The sequence below is a fragment of the Candoia aspera genome, chromosome 1 (assembly GCF_035149785.1).
Source record: "Candoia aspera isolate rCanAsp1 chromosome 1, rCanAsp1.hap2, whole genome shotgun sequence".
NCBI classification, from domain to species: domain Eukaryota; kingdom Metazoa; phylum Chordata; class Lepidosauria; order Squamata; family Boidae; genus Candoia; species Candoia aspera.
This window is the reverse complement of record NC_086153.1, coordinates 316612973-316635057: the sequence shown is the minus strand read 5'-3', so window position 1 is coordinate 316635057 and position 22085 is coordinate 316612973. Positions and strand designations below refer to the sequence as shown.

The following is a 22085-nucleotide window of genomic DNA, read 5'->3' as shown; positions in this document are numbered from 1 at the left end:
CTCTTTATAACCAACCAAGAGATGACTAGGGTTGGACTTTTGCCCTGAGAACTCACAAATCAAGTGTGCTATACCAGAAAACGATGAGTCCCTCTCTGCTGAATGAACCCCTGCCTCTTTTCTAAAGTGAACAACTACACTTTTAGTACAAGCTATGAGTATTCCTGTTTTAACTGCAAATCTCCTCTTTTTTTCTTGCTTTTTATGCAGATCCAGAATTCCTCTCTGGCACAGTCTTTAAGACTGTACTGAACTGGGACAACAATACAGTGCCAAACTGAGATAACAAGATCTGTGGAAGAGTTTGCAATGCAAAAGAACAATGTCAAAGATGATCGCTGTTTACTCTGTATTGGAATGAAACATCTTTAACTATGTTTGATAGGGTGCAGTATTCTCCCTAATTTAATTTTTCCGTCTGATGCTTCTGCTATATGCATATTGATGAATAAGGGTAGCAGTGATAGCAAAAGCAAAAGTATAATGTATACTGCGGCTTTCGATACCATCGACCATGGTATCCTTTTGGGTCGGCTCAGGGAGTTGTAGGTGGGCGGCGTGGTTCTGCGCTGGTTCACCTCCTTCCTCCAGGGCCGGTCCCAATCAGTGGTGATAGGGAGTGGGAGATCCGACCCTTGACCCCTCCTTTGTGGGGTGCCACAGGGTTCGGTCCTCTCTCCTCTCGTATTCAACATCTACATGAAACCACTGGGCGAGATCATCCGTCACCACGGGGTGAGGTATCATCAGTATGCCGATGATACTCAATTGTATATCTCCATCCCAGGTGAGGTAAGTGATGCTGTGACTGCCCTCTCTCAGTGCCTGGGGGCTGTGGGGGTCTGGATGGGGAACAACAGGCTTCGGCTGAACCCTAGTAAGACGGAGTGGCTGTGGGTTAAGGGTTCCTCCGTATCCGGGACTCTGTCATCTTTAGTTCTGGATGGGGTTGCACTGCCCCAGACAGACCCGGTGCGTAACCTGGGGGTCCTCATGGACTCACGGCTCCTGCTCAAAGAGCAGGTGGCAGCCGTGGCCAGAAGGGCCTTTGCACAGCTTTGTGTTGTGCACCAGTTATGCCCTTTCCTGGATCGGGAGGCCCTTCGGACAGTCACTCATGCCCTTGTTATCTCCTATATAGACTACTACAATGTGCTCTACATGGGGCTACCCTTGAAGAGTATCTGGAAGCTTCAGCAGGTTCAGAATGCGGCCACGTGGACTACTTTTGGCGCCCCTAGATGGGTGCACATAACACCTTTGCTATGTGAGCTGCACTGGATACCAGTTTGCTTCCGGGTCCAATTCAAGGTGTTGGTTATCACCTTTAAAGCTCTACATGGCGTGGGACCGGGTTACCTGAGGGACCGCCTCTTCCCTGCATCATCAGCCCATCCCATCCAATCATGCAGAGACGGCATGCTATGGAACCCATCGATAAGAGACTTCCATCTGGCGGGGTCCAGGAGGCGAGCCTTTTCAGCAGTAGCGCCCGCCCTCTGGAACATCTTGCCCCCGGAGGTGAGATTAGCCGCATCGCTCCTAGCCTTCCGGAGGAAGTTGAAGACCTGGCTCTGCCACCGGGCTTGGGGCAGGGAGGAGAATCACCATACTTGGGGTTGGCTAGTGCCTTGAAGTGCCCCTCCTACATAGTGAATGAAGGAGATCACAGCCATCTGGATTTTATTAGATGGGGTAGTTGACAAATTGTTTTAGAGGGATTTTATTGGAATTTTATTATATATTGTTTTATATTGTAAACCGCCCAGAGTCCCTCCGGTTGGAGGAGATGGGCGGTGACAAATTTGACAGATAGATAAATAAATAATAAATGTAAAGCAAAATAAAGTAGACATTACTTTATTTATCTTGGACATTTCTTTTTAAAGAAAATTCCAGGTGAATACTTTACAATTTACCAACTACATTCAGTTAAGCTGGAGAAGCAGAGATAAGATAGGTGCAAGAGTGATGTTGCAGTATTTCATTGAGAAGACCGATATTGAAGGTTATGCCCAATTCTGTTTCCAAAATTGTGCACCAAAGAAGTCATCCTGATAACTATCGTTTTTATTATTTATTTATTTAATCACATTTATATAGCCTTTATTAATAAAGTTTTATTAATTTTAATGTGTTTTAGTGGTTTTTGCTGTAAGATTCTGGTTATTTTTAATATTTTTCTTTTGTGAGCTGCCCAAAGTCATGTGTGTGAGATTGGCAGCTATATAAATTGAACAAACAAATAAATAAGCAAACAAATGAAAGAGCCCTACTATGTCTGATCTAAAGCTCCATCCAGCAACTGTTCTCCCTTCCACTAATGCTTTGCCCCCAGCAACCAGAAATGCACTGCTTCTGAATGGGAAGCCCCCAAGTGGTGGTGCCTCCACGCGTCATGCACATTTTTGCAGTGCAAGAAGTGCCAGCTTGGTTTGACATGCTCTCTGTTTTGTTTTGCTTGGGCTGCAGCCCAGAAGTTACAGCTGGGGTTTCAGAGCCAGAGGAGTCACAACTTTGGCCTTAGATAAAAATAAACATATCCATAAATAATAATGGATTGTATAAGACACCATTTTCTGGATGCAGAGCAAGAACTTTTTTTTCCGCAACTCTGGCAAGTCCTGCTGGAGATCCATTAGCTGATCATGAATCACCTGGTTCTCTTATTGAAGATGGGATCAAAAGGACTTTTGACTTCAAACGTTAATAAAGTCAAAAGTACCCTTTATCCAAACTACTTTTCCCTTATTTATTTGCTTTGGTTTCTATGCTTCTCAATTCCCACTAGCTCTGAGTGGCTTACAGAATTAACAGAACACAAGATTCAAACCAAACCAAAACAAATACATCCACTAATAGCTGCTAATCTGATGCGCAACCATTCAGGAGTCATAAAAAAACTCTTTAGCTTCAAATGCTCTCCTGAAGAACCACGTTTTCACTGCTCTTCGAAAACCAACTAAAGAGGAGATGGTCCAAATGTCCAGGGCTATGTGTTCCACAAGAGGGAGGCATGATTACATGACTGAACTTTGGAGCAGCTGTAGCAACCTGGGTCACCACATGCTGAACCAGCTGAAGGTTCTGAGTGGTCTTCAAGGACAGCCCTATGTAGAGCAAGTTGCAATAGGCTGGGTGACAAGATGAGTGACCATGAGCAAAGCCTCCTATTCCAGGAATGGCCACACCTGGCACACAAGATAAGGTCCTCTTGGCCCCAATTTCTATCTGCTGTTTGAGCAGAAACAGCTCCAAACTGCAAACCTGATTTGCCCAGGGGAGAATCCAGAGTTAATGATGTACTGTCTCTGGAATCAGTTGGCTTTCTCCTCCACAGCTACTCCAATTTGCTAGGTTTCAGCTTAAGCCTGTTTTTCCTCATGCTGACCCGGACAATTTCCAGACATCAGGTCAGACTTCCACTACACTTTCTGCCTGGCCCAGGATGGACACATACAACTAAGTATACTTCAATCTGTGCCTCTTTAAGCAGCTTCTTGTAGAAAAGGACTGAGCACATACCAAGGCCCAAATCCTGAATGAAATGGTCCAGATAATCCTCCTTCTCCTGGATTCTTTGTAAGAGCAGCCCAACACCTTCTCAACAACCTTCTCTTTTCTCCACTATTTTCATAAACTATTATAATACTCATTCTGCAGGTAGAAAACTAACAGTAGGAATTGAAGAATTATTCATGACCACTGAGTTCCCAGAGTTCTCAGGTGCGTACTAATGTTCTAGAAGGGGATTTAATAAGCAGGCACTATTAACTGGATACAATGAGGATCAGCTCCAGACAAAACCTAATGGTAGCCAAGCTTACATTAAAGAATAGAGCATTCTTATCATGCATAGCCCTGGCTACCAAACTGTTGCTGAATTTTAAAAAATACAGAAGGTCCCAAATATGACCCATGGCATCTTGAGTAAGGCTGGGAGAGTCTACTTTCTGAATGTCTGAAGATCTGCTTTCAATTGGCATAGCTGATATCGAACCAGATGAGTGAACGGCTTAAGACAGGTATTTCTGTTCCAGTGAATCTCTATTTAGGCTGAAGAACAGTCACAGAACAACTTTACTGAAAACAACATTTATCCTACATTGATAGCCCCTCTTCTGACAAGCAAGGATGATAAAGTAAGACCTGTAGGTTTGGGCTAGATGTAAGCTCTTCCAACATCCAGAGCCTGGTGCTACAGTTTGGCACCAGTCTCTCTCTCTCACACACACATCAAGAAATATCCAGCCGCATGTGCATATCTATCTATCTATCTATCTATCTATCTATCTATCTATCTATCTATCTATCTATCTATCTATCTATCTATCTAATGTTAAAGCAATTGCCACCAACATTTTTGAACTGGGGACTCTACAGTAAAGGGTAAGCTTCAGAACAAGAGTCCTTCAGCTGGGAGGACAATTGAGGTGACCTTTCTTTTCCCTATAGTTAGGATGAGTGCTGCAACACTACTGCCAGGTGATCAAGCACAATTACAAGACTATCTCTCAGACATGAAGAGACCTGGTGAGGAATTAGGCACTTTCCAAATGAAAAAAAGATGGACGGAAGATGATTTTAAAAAGTAGACTGGGCTCAATCAAAATTGGATTTTTAAAAACAAACATGTTCGTGTGAATTTTGAAATGCTCTGCCAGAAGTTTTTTCCAAAAAATGTGTACACTAGAGCAATTTTGGTATCTCTGAGAAACCACTTACATGATTATTGGGGTAATTATGAGCATTCTGGTATTTCCCACAGAAGGGTGACAAACAACTGTTTGTAAGTGCTTGTAAGGAACTGCATGCCAGAAAGGGTATGGAAGAGTAAGAAAAGTACGATATATGTGCTGCCTACCGACTTGTCTGGATTCAAAAAAGGGTTGGACAAATTCATGGAAATCATCGGGATCAGTGGCTGTTAGACTTGATGGCAGGGTTACTACTTCTGAAGGCCATCTGCTGGAGACTAGTGGGCTTCCTTGTGCAGTTGGTTGCCACTGTGAGAACAGACTGCTGGACTAGATGGGTCAGAGGTCCAACCCACCAGGGCACTGCTTATTTATGTACTAAACTTTAGGCAGGTTATACATTTTATAAGCTTATTTCCAAGGCTGTGCTAAAAACAAACTGCCTCTGAAACTAGAAATAATATTCAATCATCATGATGAGCAGGCACTAATAGTTTTATCTAACACCTTCCCAAGTTTTAGAACCACCAAGTTGCTCATCTGTACCTCTTCAGATGAGAAATTCTATATTATAATTGTGTGTTGGATGATGTTCTTCCCTTTACAAGTTGGCATAGTAAAAGCAACTGTTTGCTCACAAATTGACTCTAAGTTATACTACATCAACTGGATCAGGTTGCTTATCACATATTTCATCCAGTTTGGAAAAACATATGCCTCTAATCTGCTTTTGTTAATGAGAACAAACACAGAGGTAACCATCTCTATTCATTCATAGGAGACTTTAAGAAAGAGAAAATTACAGAAAGAATGCTTACTGTTAAAAATGGATGCCTAGAATTCTGCAAAACCCGGTTTTCTGTCAGAGTATGTGCCACTTCATCCTGCAGGACAACCCAAATAGTAACAATTTGTGACAATTCAGCTTTACTTATTAAAAAAAAACTATAAATACAGTACTACTTTTGACCAAGGAATAAATAAAACAGCCTTCCTAAATTCCCTAGAAAATTAAGCAGAGCTTTTAAAAGCCACTTTATATAGTACAGGTCTGAGAAATGTGGTGTCCTACCAGACTGCATCTCACAGAATCATCAATTTGGAAGGGCCCACTTAGGCCTCTGAGTCCAATCTCCTGCTCTGTTCAGAAACCCAAATCCAAGCATCTCTGCCAGATGGCTCTCTATCCTACATGTAAATACATTCAGGGAAGGAGACCCACCACTCTCAGAATAACTGGCACCACTGCTGAAGCGTTACTGCTATTGTCAGAAGACTTTTTCTAATATTTCATTGGAATTTCCCTTAGGAATTTACCTGCTTGGAATTTTGAAGAAGGAAGTAATTGTTGCGAAGGTAAAGTTACTTGTTGTAAAGTTACTTGAAAGTAACTTAAATCTATAATTCTATGTCCTGCACTCTGGACTGATGAAGAATAGGCCATGATCTTCTGTGCAACATCATGTCAGGAAGGGGAAGAGTGGTATTGCATGCCCCTGTCTGCCCAAGGCTCAGAGAGCACCAAAGACTCCACAGTTCAACCCTGAGCTACAAATATTTTCCAAACGCTATTTTCAGACCTTTGAATCTCTCTTCCCTGGACTCTGTTCCTAGTCCCCTGATCATCCTCACAGCCGTTCCCTTAACCTTTTCCCCAGTTTGTCTGAATCCCTAAAGTGTGGTGCCCAGAACTGGAGAGAATACTTCTGGGGTAGGAACTGACCAGTACAGAATAAAGTGGAACTATGATTTCCCATTATTTAGAAACTACGGTTCTGTTGATGCACCTTAAAACCTCATTTGCCTTTTTGTAGCTGAGTCTCATGGCTGTTTCATGTTCAGTTTGCAGTCAACTACTACCACAAATTTCAAATATTTCAGAAGTAATATTGCCAAGCTAGGTATCCTGCATTCGGTTCTTCTGTATTTCCATTTTCTAAGTGAGGAAACTTGCATTTGCCTTAGCCTGAGCCCAGTTCTGTAAGATCATTTTGAATTTTATTTCTGCCTTCTAAAGCATCAGCTATTCCATAAATTTGATAAGCATTCCTTGCCCTTCTTCATCCAAGTAATCAATATTGTAGAGTGCAGGATCCAGGCTGAACTAGTAGCAGCTCACTTGATACTTCAACTGCAGAGCTGATGAGAACTCTGAGTATGATTTTTGAAATAGCTATGTATCCACTTAACTGTCATGCCATCTAGCCTACACTTAACTAGCTTGCTAATCAGTATGTTATGCTTTGTCAAATTCTTTGCTGAAGTCAAGATGCATTACATCTTCTGCCATTCCTTGTCATTGACTGGGCTGGCTAGGATCAATTGGAGCTGGAGTTCAATAACATCTAGAAGGGCACACATTCACCATACTATAATCAATTTAACTTTTAAGGACAGATTTTTTTAATCCATGCTATACCAGCCAACTCTAGCCAAAATGAAACAACTACAGGAAACCCTAACACCAGGAAATCTCTTCAAAAAAGACTATGATACATCAGATTTATTCAGTCTTTCTTTCCTTCTTCCTTTCTTTCTCTCTTGGCACCATGGCTGGGTTTCCACATCAGATTTGATAACCACAGATCAATTCAGGTTGAAGAAACAATAGTTGTCTAACTCACATATAATGCCAATCCATAAAGTATGGGTTACACACCACTGTGGTTGGGTTCAGATACCACACAGAGCCAGAACCAAAGCAACCTCACTGGCTTAGTTTTATGCATGAATTTAGCTCATAGAGTTCAAGCTGACAATCTCAAGTTTTATTAATTGACTGATTTCAGTTACACTCTGTTCTGCAGCAATTTTCAGAGAACAGAACAGATACCCACATCCCCAATGCCATTCCCTGATTCTCTTCATTGCCAACTATAATTACACAAACTACAGCTTGCCTAACTCTGATATTAAGGTAAACTGTGGATTGCCACGAAGGAGGGAATGCATGAGGGAGGAGGAGGAGGAGAGGCTGAGGCTTGTCCGGGTGGTACTAATCTATGGCTTAATGTCATACTATGAAAAAACAGATCTCAATTCTCTGAAAATTTAATTTTTTTTTCACTAAGAGTTTATCAAAAATTGCAAATAACTTCATAAATGAGTTGAAACATATCTTGAGATTTAAAAACCTCAGGTTTGAGGAAAAAAGCGATCCTGACAGATTCAGCATCCCTACTGCTCTAGAAAGCAGAAGTGGTAAACCATGACATCCTTACCTTCGCAACAATTACTTCCTTCTTCAGAATTTTCATAGCATAATAGCGTCCAGTTGCTTTCTCTTTCACCAGGATGACCTTTCCAAAAGTACCTTTTCCCAGCAGCTTAAGATACTCAAATTCATTCATAGTCTGTTGAAGACAGGTTAAAATGTTACAGGCCAATTAAAAATAAAGGAAGGGAAATAACTGACAACTTCGACAGATCTGCCAGTTCTCTTATCATATGAATCCAGATTTTCAAAAGAAGGGTAAATCATAGTGGCTGAGTTCACAATTATGCTAAAACCAAAAGTAAACTGAATAAATTATGGCTTAACAGAATGAATGAACCCAGACATCCTATGCATTTATATGGAGATGTAAAGAAATTCCTTACCAGTTATATTCCAGAATTATCCTCTCAGTGAACAACTGTTTCAACATATCTCACTATCTAAGGCAGTGTTTCTCAGCCTCAGCAACTTTAAGCTGTGTGGAGTTCAACTCCCAGAATTCTAATGGCTGGGGAATTCTGGGAGTTGAAGTTCACACAGCTTAAAGTTGCTGAGGTTGAGAAACACTGATCTAAGGATATGAATTAAACTTTTCTAAAGGATTATAAGAAGATTAAGTACAACTCTCCTACATCAGAATCTAAGATTTTGAGAACTTCTCATAGGATGCTGACTTAAGTACATAACAGCCACCATCTTAATTTTGCTGCAGTAACTACAACAAATCTGGTACCCTTGATAAGCTACAGATTACAACTTAATTTATATTAACCCATACGTCTAAAATGCAAGGATGGGTAAGCCTAATCCAGTCTCTGCCTTCTTCATACTTCCCTGCCTGTTCTAAAATCTTGTTAGTAAGTATCCAGCCACCCAATTTGTCTCTGACATCTACAGGGTCCTGACACTATCTCTCAGAAAAATTTAACTCCTTTAGTGAACTTTTCACCAAGAAACTCCTCTAAAGCTTGCAAGGTACCCCAGGCTTTCCTGTAGCAGTTTCAAAGCCCCAAAATCAAAATTAATTTGCAGAACACAATGCTGCAAAAGATACTCTATGGTGGCCTTCCCAATTTGGTACTCTCTAGAGGCACTGAGACTACATGCTGGTTGAGAATTTTGGAAACTGAGGATACCAAACTGAAAAAGGCAGCTTATGACACCAAAGCCATATGGAATTCATATGGGTGGAGTGTGTGTGAGACTGAGATAATACTTACTACTTTGTGTTTTGGTTTTGTCATAGAAATTTCCATTTCTTCAGCACCTGAATTATCACTGGGGGAACCAGATGGAAAATCCATGATATCTTCCTCTTGCTTCTTAAGGCTGTCTGCTACTGTTTGGATGGCTTTTGTCCATTCTTCCCTAAGACAAAAATAAAAATGATTTCATTGTGATGTGTGATTTTTTTTTAAAGGTGGGGAAGGATGCAAAGCTTACTTCCAAGCTTACTTTCCAAAAAAATAATTGGGCTTAAGTCACGTTCGAAATTTTAGAAAACAGGAATACTGTTAGGAATCACCATTTTTCTTCCTAAGGTATTTTAAACTCTAGGCTAGAGAAAAATGTGTTCTTATGGTTATTACATAAGGCACCTGGTTGGTAGCGGATGACAGAAATTTCAGTCCAACATACTGGAAAGCTATTTAGTTGGGAAAGGTAGAAATACAAGACTTTGTTACGCATGTATGCAGTGAGCACTTTTAGTAGGGAAGTACACTCACAAGAGGTTCCTTCTGTAAGAGTTCCCTATTCCACCCCCATCCAATCTGATAAAAGTGAATTTCATGGGAAATGAGACTGTAAAGCCCACAGCACCAAACCAATAAAAAAAAAAAGCATTTGAGAAGATGGAGCTCTCTAATAATGCTGAACATTTACATCTGCTTTTGCAAGTTGTTTTTGTATTTAAGGCTGAAAGAAACATACCGCTCCTCTGGAGTCTCCACATGAAATGTTCTTTCAATTACTGTGGTCCACTGGAGGCATCTGATGATGAATGTGTTTGGTTTAGGTCTCTCTGTCTTCATCAACTGGCACTCTACCGCAGATTGAGGGAAGAAAGTCATGGTATGTAAGCAGGTTTAAATAATCATTTGTCTTTCTTCTTATCCAGCAAACCGTTGTGATTAATCAGGCATGGAAATCTCCGCAAATAGTTCTTCAGGAGAGAAACTAACAGAACAGACTAAAGTGGGACCTCACTTTAAATGGTGGCATGGTGATATGGAAGGCCATCAGCACTTTCACCTGGCCCCGAATCAACCCAGTATGTTGTGCACATTTCACTAAGCAAATAAAATTAAAGAGTATGAGAAATTGCCCCGTATTTCTGACCAGAATGAATAGCTGCCAAATAACCTTCTTACTTTGTGGGAAGCACAACTGCCTTCATGTAACCTCAGTCCTGCGCCAAGAACTGATTTCTGAAATCTGCACAGATTTCAGCTCACTGACATTTTATACTGCACTTTTTACAGCTTTCCTAATTCATCCTAACTCTACCACAGGGAGTCCTCAAGTTACGAACAATTAACTGAGGGCAAGGAAGCCAACGGAAGGGGGGCTTGGGTGCATGTATGCAAAGCAGGGAGGCCCAGAGAAGGAGAGCGCAAGGTGTGTTGAGTGCAGGGAGGCCCAGGGAAGGAGGGCATGGTGCAGTACACAAGGCGGCAGAGGGGTGGGGGAATTACCACAGTGACTTGCGACCTTCCCTGCTGGCTTCCCCGTTGACTTTGCTTGTGGGAAGCTGACAGGGAAGGTCACAAATGGCGATCACGTGGTTGTGGGATGCTGCAACTGTCATTAAGTGCAAGCCAGTTGCCAAGCACCCAAATTATGATCACATGACCGCATGAGTGCCGCAACAAACAGAACCTTGAGGGCCGGTTGTAAGTACCCCTTGTTCAGCAGTGTCACAACTTTGAGGACTACCTGTAGTCAGAAGCCAAGCAACAAGAAGCCAAGCATTTCACTGAGATGTCATCGTCTAATACCATTCTGTTTCTGAAATTTTAGGAGGCATTGCTCACATACTCTTAATTGTCTGTGTCAAGCTCAAGAGCTAAAAAAGCCTCTTTTTAATTTTAATACCAAATGCTAAAGCAGACCTGCTTACTGAAGTCCAATAGTAATAATGGGGACATAAACTGCCCAGAGTCCCTCTTTTGGGGGAGATGGGCGGTAGCAAAATTTGATAGATAGATGGATGGATGGATGGATGGATGGATGGATGGATGGATGGATGGATGGATGGATGGATGGATGGATAGATAGATAGATAGATAGATAGATAGATAGATAGATAGATAGATAGATAGATAGATAGATAGAGCCTACCATCAAGAAAATGTAGCACACTTCAGTTGCAATCATTAGCTTTTTGGATGCTTTTCGTGTTTATACTCTGGTATTATTAAGGCAGCAACTCAAAGTTCATGCTTGCTTTTAAAACTAAAAGCTTCCAATTTGCACACTTAAAACAAGATTAAATATTTATCATCACTGGCTGAATTTCTTTCCTCCACCCTCCCTTTCTCCCTTTCTTAGCTGCTGCATTTGAGGCCATATATTTATGCTTCATTTACTGCTGAACTGTGAAGCCCCTCAAAGAGTACTTTGGGGTTTTTTTTAATGACATGAAGATGTAGTTTTTCATTCAAGGCATGCCAAGGTTACTCTGTATCCAACTAAAAGAATCCAATTAGGTTTAAAAGGAAAGAGTGCATTAAACAACTAAAGAAAAGAAGTTTTACCAAGAGAAGTGCACAAAAACCCCATTAAAAAAAAAGTCACCATCCCAACAAAGTGGGAAGTGTAACTGTTGATAGTTGTGTTAATTCTGTGGCCATGGGCATCGCTTCTTAAACTGAACCCTGATTCATAAAATAATTCTGCCAGAGTAGATAACCTGGCATTATCCAGAACATTGGGAATATAATGTCAATATGCTTCAGCAACTGTAAGAGTTGCATTCAAAAACATCAGGGAACTACCAGCTTGCCTACCACTCTTTCATTGCTCCCAGATCTAAAGAAGCCGCCTTTTACAGATTCTGTCCAGTGACCTATTTACGGAAAAGCCAGAACAATCTGATGCCAATCTTGCTTCAAACAATCTTGCCAGAACAATTTGAAGCCGAGGACATGGTATGGTTGGAGTCACAGCATAAAGCACCTGCTTCCAAAATGAAGCATGAAACCTTGAGAAGTGATTATGACAGACTTGTAAGGTAAAGATGTGACAATGAGCACAAGTGGCAACTTGATAGCCTTCTCTGAGATAGGAGAGGGCCAGAGAATATCCTCAGCTGCTGCCATGGGGCTTATTCGTGCAGTTCACACATGTGCAAAAGAACAGCCTTGAGGCCACAGGTCAAGAGGAAAGCCTCAACAAAAACCACCCAAGGAAAATAAAAATGCTAAGAAAATAGGATTCAAGGACAGAATGGCAACCAGGAAGAATGAAGTAACAGGATGCCAATTGCTGAATGCTCAGCAGTGCCCAAGGCACTACAAAACATTGCCGATGTGGCAGAAGAAGAACTGAAGCAGGGGAATGCCTTGAAGAAAGGCGTGTGCATTAGAAGGTACAGTTCTGTCAAAATGCTCAGCTTTGGACTTTCTAGAAAAACAGTCAGTACTGTATAGCCGGAAGACCCATAAGTGGGATGCACAGAAACCACAAAGAGTCATTGTGTTTCCTATTACTGAGCAAATGCTAGGCCAGACATGTAAGGAAACTTCATTGCAAAGAAACATATAAAGCATGTATATTGTGGTACCCTCAAAAGGTTTTGGACTACATATCCTATAACCCTGAATCAGCCTGGCCAATGAGAAGAGATTATAGGAGTTACAGTCCAATACAATTCAAGGGTATTAGATTGTTAATAGCTAACACAGGAGAAAGATGGCATGGATTACCTAAGATGATCACATGAAACCTTCAGGCTCATATGTTCAATAGTTGCTGCTGTGTATCAGATATTTTGGGGAAATTCTATCATCCAAATGAAATCCAAATCAGAGGACATAGAGACAGTACTTTTCTTACTGCCACACAACCAGCACATGTAGTTGCATCTACAGTATACTCTCTGAAGGCTCAGCCTCCTCAGCGAGAAGGAGAAGAAGGCAAAAAGAGGGCCTGGACCTTCTTTTTTCAGTCCTGACTTGTTGGAATCCTATTCTTTAATAACATGATGACAGAGTTCTAAATCTATCACCAAATTCTACTTTGGGAGGAATTTAGCTGGAACAATGCATGAAAACAATTCCTTGTCTCTGTTGCTTGACTTGATTTATGGATTTATATTTCCCAGGAGCAAGGACAGGTGTTAATGTATCAACCAAGAACCAGGACTAGATGAATACTTATCTGGTATGGGCCAGAGACGTTAGGCCAAAAATGATTCCCTCCTCCCCTGGCAACTGTTGACCCCATCCCGGCCCATTTGCAGCCTTTCTTTGAGCAGTCTAACAAGAGAAGACTAGAAGAGGAAATGTTGTAAGAGAGTTAAAATTATTTTGACCTCAAGTGTGACATTTTATTATTGCTGTATGCTACAAGCAATGGAACACGACCAATTAAAATCGACATGTTTCCTCTAAATCAGCACTGTCCCATTGATATTTGTTAAGCTTGCTGATCTAGCAATCTTTAAAAGCACACAGCAAGATGAATAATAAGAGATTTGTCAGTTAATAACCACTATAATTCAAGTATGTCACAGAGAAATGTTTTGTTTAGTGAACAATATGCTGTCTAATTACCCTGCTCAATCATTATGGAACACATCAAGAAGGGAAGCAAGATTTAACTGAAAACAAAATCTTGTAGAATACTTTAAAGAAAAAAAAATCGCAGTATATTTCACCAAAATTGCTTCTTGCCCCACCATCCTCAACTCCATTAAGTCGCTGAGACTCGTGGTAATTAATTAATTAATTTCCTCACTTCTAACTTATATCAAACAAACAAAAAATAGGGGAAAAAAGCTCACAAATAGGAAAAGCTATTATTTAAAGAGCGTGGAGTTACATCTTCACTAATCTAAAAGCAGAGTTATGGCCAAACATAAACCCCAAGTGAGTGCAGGCTGGGAACAGTGCCAAATACCCTTTTTCATATTTACAATAAACAGGTTTACAAATGTATTAAGCTGAAGAGAACTGCTGGAAAAGGAAGACCCACAGGAATAGCTTCCTACAATTTTCAAACTTTCTAAGACTGGATCTGAAATATGTCTACTTGGGTAGGACCAATCCTGCAGCTGCAAAACCATCACCCGATCAGCTACTGCTTAGCTCAGTGTTTCTCAACCTTGGAAACTTTAAGATGTGTGGACTTCAACTCCCAGAATTCCCCACCCAGCCTTGCTGGCTGGGGAATTCTGGAAGCTGAAGTCAACACTTCTTAAAGTTGCCAAGGTTGAGAAACACTGGCTTAGCTGAACCACTCAGGTATTCTGCAGCTCCATGATTTTATGGAAAAACAGCTTCAGGCTGCTGTGGCTAGGTGCTAGATATCACCAAAATTGTACGGCAAAACAGGATGGATGTGGAACAGAAAATACAAACAATATGATTTCTGTCCAGAAGACTTACTGCCTACATGGGAGTCTTTAAAAAATGCTTATTTTAATTTAATCAAGCTACTTAATAGAGAAAAAAGCATACATAGAACAGTCTTAACAATATAGTCTGATTCAAATTTAATTCTCATAAGCAAAGGAAAAGGAGAATTTTAAAAGGCCTGGGAAACTGTTTAAAAAACGAAACTAAAACAGGTGACCCTATTACCCAAAAATCTTCTTCCCGACAACTTGTGGGGGAAAACAACACTAATTCAAATGTAGGTAAACAACACAGGCAATATCTGCAAATGAGGTATAGATTTCTTCTTCCAGTATGCCATAATAAATCTTTCAGTCAGTTCCCATGCCTGCAAAATCACAATTCCTGAGTCTTAATAGATTCCAAATACTTGGGCACCTAGTCAACAAGATCATATGCATCTTTAACCTACAGTGACTGAGCAATAACCCAAAGTCATATGAACAATCCTGCTGATTTTAATTCAAGATGGGGCAACAAGATTTAAGTGTATGTAAAGAGCACTACCTTCCAAGGAGTTAATGACATCACAAAATATTTAGATGCTATGTTTGGGAAAGGGGAAGGGGACCTTCTGGAAAGCAGTTCTGGTCCACTATCACATCTAAGTGTCATACATAACAATCCTGTTATCTGGTTAAGTCTGGTCAAATTCTACTATTCAGTATGCATAATATGATTCTTTCCCCATGCAAAACAAAGGGTGCAGCAGAAACAATTAGCCAATCTTGACTGAGCTCACAAAGCTAAGCTGGGTCTGACCTGGTTAGTAGATGAATGGGAGACCACCAAGAAATTTGAGAGCTGTGGTCAGGCTAGGAAGCAAAACAAAAATCCTGAAAAAGGATAACAGCAAGCCACTTCTCCAGTGTTGCCAAGAAACAGACGTGTCCATTAAGTCACTAGGTGTATTATAAGCTGAATTCAAAGGAGATTTACCTCTACAAGTAGTAATAAGAGATAATGTAACATTCCAAAGATTTGTCCTGAGGAGAAAAAAACAGCAATCCATCCCTGAGAACCTGGGCAGACTTAAAATGTGCAGTATTTTGACTGACACATAAAACAGCAAAAATTAGAGAGGCAGGCCTCAGGTAGCACACAATATACAGGCAAGGAGAGGCAGAAGGTGATCAGCAAATACTCTGCCAAAGACAAGGACTATGTAGGTGGACTGATGCCTAAACAGGAGGAACTCTAATAAGGTCATGCAGCAATTTGACAGAAAGTACAGAATGCAGGAGTGTGTTTTAGAAGGGCTGAACAGGTATAGGCCAAGAAGACAGACAGATCTTTTAGTTATTTCCAGCAGACCACTAGAGTTCCTGACTCCCTGTCCTTGATAGCAACAATACATTAAGAATAATTTAAAAAAGGCAGACTTTGCACTACCCCATAATCTGTATATAACAGGAGTGGAACAGTTGTTATTGTCTGGTTGGCATTTCATCTTATACGAACACTGTCAAATGGCTTAGTGAGATGTATGAACCCAGAAATTGTGGCTTATTAAATGAACTCAGATTAAGCAAAAAATAGCTAACATGTGAACCCTGCCTTTATTTAATCCTGAAGAAGTAACAACTCCAGAGCTACTGTTTCACAATTAGCTTCAGTTGGTAGACCCTGTAGTTTAAATGACAAGGAGAAACATTTCTACAAGCCTGATGCATACCTTGTCCTATGTTTTAAGAGCACCAGAAGCTAATCATGCTTCCCAGATCATAATTCTCACCTAAACCACAGCTGGGGACTGTATGGTGCAACAACATTTAACGCTGCTGGGGTGCTTGGAGGCACCATGGCTCATGGTACACCGCCTGCTTTACACACAGAAAGGTGTAAATGTCTTGGATCTTCAAGGAGAGATGGAAAACCCTTGCCTGAACCTCTGGAGAATCACTGCCATCCAATGTCAGGAACAAAAGATTAGATGGAACAATTTTCTGGTACAACAAAAGGTTACCCTTGAAGAGTATCCAGAAGCTCCAGCTGGTCCAGAATGCGGCTGCGGACAGTTATTGGTGCTGTAAAAATGGCACATGTGACACCGCTGTTACACAAGCTGCATTGGATACCAGTTTACTTCCAGGTCCAATTCAAGGTGTTGGTTATCACCTTTAAAGCCCTACATGGCATGGGGCCAGGGTACCTGAGGGACCATCTCATCCCCATTACATCGTCCCGTCCCACCCGGTTGGGCAGAGAGGGCATGCTATGGACCCCATCAGCAAAGGAATTGCATCTAGCGGGGTCCAGGAGGCATGCCTTCTCTGCAGTGGCACCCGCCCTTTGGAACATCTTGCCCCCGGAATTGAGACAGGTTTCCTCGCTCCCGGCCTTCCGGAAGAATTTGAAGACCTGGTTCTGCCACCTTGCTTGGGATGGGAAAGGTAACAGCTCCACCTGGGGATGGTTGGCACATAGCACCCCCTACTATGGGGGGATTGGGATTGGGATTCCAGCTCCTCTTGGGTTTTATATCTATTTATTCTATTTACATTCCTAGATTGTAACTTTAGTTTTATATGTTTTTATTATCTTTTATTGTAAACCGCCCAAAGTCCCCTGTTGGGGGAGATGGGTGGTGATATAAATTAAACAAACAAACAAATAAATAAAAACTTGCAATGTTCCTACATTGCCTATGAACTGCAAGTGCTGATACCTGGACTTGAGAGAAATAGACATTCCAATAGAAGAGAATAGATGTAGCTCAGGTTGAACTGTGGAGTCCTTGGTGCTCTCTGAGCTTGGTTATTTGCTTGCAGATGTTTCATTACCTGAGTAGGTAACATCATCAGTGCCAATGATCATCACTGATCATCAATCATCACTGATCATCAGCACTGATGATGTTACCCGGTCAGGTAATGTAATGTCTGCAAGCAATAACCAAGCTCGGAGAACACCAAGGACTCCATGAAATAAACATTCTTAAGTCTGTGGGATGTACTTTTCTCATTAAGTTGTCCTGTAGTATCTACATTAATAAACTCAAAAAGCCAATTCCTCATTCTCCAAAACAGAATTAAACCAGGTGAACTAAACCAGGTAAAAATAACATTAATTCCTATTTATGATTAATTGCTCCTTCCTCCCCAAACACATTTCCTCACCAAAATGAGGAAGTTCAAGTGTTTAAAATGTCTATTGTTAGGAGAACTCTAAAGTCCAATTTGTTCACGGTGGCTGGGTCTTTCAAAAATAAGGAGGAGGTGAACAGGGTTCGAATGCATTCAGATGCAAATTGCCATTATGTGGTTGAGAGGCACCCTACATTATCCTAGTATCTTCCTAGAATGTCAAAATATTTACTCTGCTCCAAGCACTTAAAACAAGAAAAAGGTCAGATTTCACAAGACATGATGGAGGTGTCCAATGCCTCTCTTTGCCTTTGATGGCATCACCCATGGACTGATAAATGTCAGGAAAATAACCTTCCATCTCCTTTTGTCTGTAAATGACTTTCTAGGAGACTGAGGGAAAGGACAGCTGAAATACTAAGACAGAGGACATGACTTTCAGAAGGACAAAGGAATGATGGAATTTCAGGACTACTGGCTATGGTGCTTCAAAAACATCTCCTATGCCTATCCTCACCATACAGGACGTAGGTTGTTTGTGGCTATATTACAAATTGGAGAGCAGCTCCAGAAAAAGGAGGCAAAATAAAATGCAGCAAAAAATAAAAGTAAGTGAGCAAAGGGGAGTATAAGATGGAGGAAGCTTTATGTTAATAACAAATGTACAATACCCACTTTGCTAAATAGTTTACACCTTTCTACCTGTTTCAGTTTCTTTTTAAATAATGGTCACTTGACCTAGATGTTGTTAGCCATACAGTTTCTGAGCTGTGTAACAATTGCTTAAGTGTTGCTGGATTTGTTTTTTTAAACTCTGTTTTATTTTTTACACAGGGTTTTACAGCATAGAAGACAGGTTTCTCAACCTTAGCAACTTGAAGATGTGTGGACTTCAACTCCCAGAATTTGCCACCCAGCAAGCTGGCTAGGGAATTCTGGGAGTTGAAGTCCACCATCTTAAAGTTGATAAGGTTGAGAAACCCTGATATAAGATGCAAACAGAACCTGAAAAATGCTTCTGTTCAGGATTCCAGGCAGTATCATCCTATGACAGAATACGCCACTCCATTTTGCTAGCCATATCTTTCCTCTTCCCAGGCAGTGTGCTTCCTGGGCCAATAAGCAGGTTCTGCTATCATGGACTGCTTTGAGGGTTTTCTCCCTCGTTTCCACTCCCATTTTGTGTATTTCTGCATTTTTTTTTCTGCAAACCCCCAAGCTTGCTAAACTTTCCTCTTAAGCAGGAAGGGTCATTTTCATCATATAATGACTAGAGAAAGTAATGATTAGTATATATGGCATAACTGTATTGTCATTCAGCTATTGTATTTTACCTGAAAGGAAAACAACTCCCTCCCCAACCCCATTTATCTTTGAAGTGGAGGATATGTTCCTACATTCACAAAAGAGAGGCAGAACAGAGCTTGGTCTCAATAAAAGTAAGGACTTCCAAAAACTGAATATGGAGTCCTTCGATGGAGAGTCTCCTGTCTCTGGTTTCCACACACATTTTAGTAAAACCTTAACTTTCTGTGAGACAGGAGTGATGGAAGCAGCTCAACCCCCCTTCTTTATTTTCTTTTCTTCTCTTTCCAATGCAGCCTCCTCCCCTCCCCTCCCTTCCCCATCTTTTCTTTCTTTGGCTGCTTCTGGAGGATGGAGGGAAGAAGGATGAGTACAAATATGTACTTGCATGTTCTGTGTGAGAATGATTTGTTTGTGCATGTGCACTTTTATAACCTGGTTAGCTTCTTTTAGAGGTAATTAATTTTAACCAGTACTAATTATTTCAAACACTATTCATTTGGGGGGGGTGTCTTTTGTTTTGGAGTATGGTTTGGCCATGAACATATACAGAACATACATGAATGCTTATACATAAACAAGTATGTCATACATCCATGTTAGCGGAAAAATGATCTAAGTAGCTAAATCATGTTTCAAAAAGGTGCAATTAGTTAGGGACAGATGTAGAAGTCTGTTGTGAAGTACTTACGAGCCACTGAAAAATTATTTAAGGGGGATTCTCGCTGGTCCACATCTTGAGGTCGCTCCTTATAGCCAATAAAAGTTCCATCGTTCTTCAACAGAAAGTACCTTGGCCTCCATGTTTTAATGTATTCTCCTGAGATGGGGAAAAGAAGAACCAAAATTAAGAATGATTCATAATTTGGGATATTTTCTCCATCCCAATATTACTACTATATATAAATACAGTGACAGTCCATCCTTTATTATAAAGGACAGCCCTTTATTTCAGAAAGCTGTCCTTTAGATTTGTTTTTCAAAAACTCACTTTTGTCATTTTTCTTGGTCATTTAACTTTTACCATACAAATGGTACCACTTAATGCACAGTCTGATTGCAGAAATCCTTTTTAATACTTGCTTCTTATAACAGCTTTTTATGCTTTTTAGATATCTTTATTAGAATATGCCTTTTTCTAAAGTTTTTCTTGGTTTTGCTCTTGAATTTTCTTCTGTAAAGCGAAGTTATAAACATAAACAATTAAATTTTTTATCCTTATGAACCTCTTTCAGATTCGCCCCTTTTTCAGGTTTGTCCTTTATTTTTTCCAAGAAAATATGGTCACTGTACATATAAAAAGTATTCATTTTGACCACCCCCCAGCAAGCTAAAATAGAAAGCATTTTTGGCAGTGCTCTAATCAATAAAATCTTTTGAAATTGACATCCAAATCTTCTGCCTCTCCCTTTTCCTTTCCCCCTTCTAACATTTCAGAATTCGACCCCAAAGTTGGGATTTATCCTCTTGTTATGACAATGTTGACTAATTCCCAAACTTTAGTAATTCAGAAACTGCATGGAATGGCTATGGAAGTATCTTACCTTTTTAATAGACAAATAAACAAACTGATGCATAACATAAAAAACAATAATGAGCACATCTGATTTTCCATTCAACACAAACTCCATGATAGCAAATAAAATACATTTCCTACCATAATTATAAATGTCAGCTTCAAAAGGGAAAGCATACTTTCTTTAGCTTCTTGCAGAAAAGTATTATTTACAGTACTCTGTATGTGGTCAAAGATTGTATTTATTTCATTTTTTTAAAAAAAATTACCATTGAGGCAGAATGTCACTTGAGAAAGAACCTTTACATACTTGTTTTACATAAAGCAAGAAAAAAAATTGAATTCTTTAAGAGCAAAATGTTTATCCATCCCTGTTTCTAGACAGAACCACCTTTTGAGTGAAATTCTAGCCCATGTATTAGGAATGACCTCCTTCCCTGAGTGCATATCTTTATGTAGGCGATATGGCACCATATACAGTATATGGTGAGGGCCACAAGATTTATAGAATTACAAAACAACTTATGAGGACTCTCACCTCCAAAATAGCTAATGGAGAACTTCATCCTGAGCAGACAGGGACACTGATTCCTGCAGCTAGAGGTGAGGTTAGAACAGGGTTTCTCAACCAGGGTTCCGCGGAGCCCTAGGGTTCCGCAAGAGGTCACTAGTGGTTCCCTGGGAGAACATGATCTCTTTAAATAATTATTTCAAATTCCGGCAACTTCATATTAAAGAGGTAAGTTTCATTCTTTATTTTTAGTTTAAGAACCCTGTTAATGCATATATACAGGCCTATCCATGAAACCAATATAATAATTTTGTAACTTCTGGCCTATATTTGAGCCTGAATGTGCAGGGGTTCCCCGAGGCCTGAAAAACATTTCAAGGGTTCCTCCATGGTCAAAAAGTTGAGAAAGGCTGAGTTAGAATGATCCCCAATCTTAGGGAGATGGAATGGAATATCTTAGCAGGAAGCATCACTGGCTAGCTGACATTCAGAGCAGGAGTACCATATACTCTATTACAACTGTTTGCTACAAGTGTCACTCATATTCATGCAACTATAGGAATATAGCGAGAAAGCTTCTGTAAATGAAATATCAAATGCACCAATATATGCTGCACATACACTACCCAAACTGGGAGAGAGGGAAAAGTGAGACCTTGAAATCTTGCTTTTCTTCCACTACTGTCTCTCCCATCTAATGAGCAATGCCTTCAGCAGTTATTCTGCTGGCAGAGCCATGTAGCTAGGCCGGCACAAAAGTCATTAGTTTATCACAAGATACACCCGGTACTGATTTAGCAACTGGAATGCATAACTTTCAAACTTTCCTTGGCTGCCAAGGTGCCACGATTCTCGCTGTCCTCTTTAACCAAATCATCGATGAGGGTGCAGCCCCAGCAGCTTGAACAACCAGTACCATGGTACCAATTTGGAAGGGCAAGGGTGACGTGACCAAATGCTTGAATTATCGGCCGATCCGGCTGCTGTGTCACACCATGAAAATATTTGAACGGGTTATTGATGCCAGGCTCTGCAAGATTGTCTCCATCACTCCGAACCAATGGCTTTGTCAAAGGGAGTGGAACACAGACACCATTCATGCTGCTCAGCTGCTTTTGGAGAAGCACCGTGAG

General features: G+C 40.6%; 1 protein-coding gene across 2 annotated transcripts in view; it reads right to left on the bottom strand.

Moving 5' to 3' along the window:
- The window catches only part of AKT1 (AKT serine/threonine kinase 1), a 106238-nt gene that overhangs the window by 21604 nt on the left and 62549 nt on the right, over positions 1 to 22085 (bottom strand). For both annotated transcript variants that reach the window (XM_063290407.1, XM_063290408.1), the window contains 5 exons: positions 19617 to 19745; positions 9847 to 9958; positions 9135 to 9282; positions 7919 to 8050; positions 5516 to 5581 (listed from right to left, as the gene is read on the bottom strand). In XM_063290407.1, coding sequence (XP_063146477.1) covers positions 5516 to 5581; positions 7919 to 8050; positions 9135 to 9282; positions 9847 to 9958; positions 19617 to 19745 — 587 coding nt within the window. The remainder of the gene's footprint in view (positions 1 to 5515; positions 5582 to 7918; positions 8051 to 9134; positions 9283 to 9846; positions 9959 to 19616; positions 19746 to 22085) is intronic.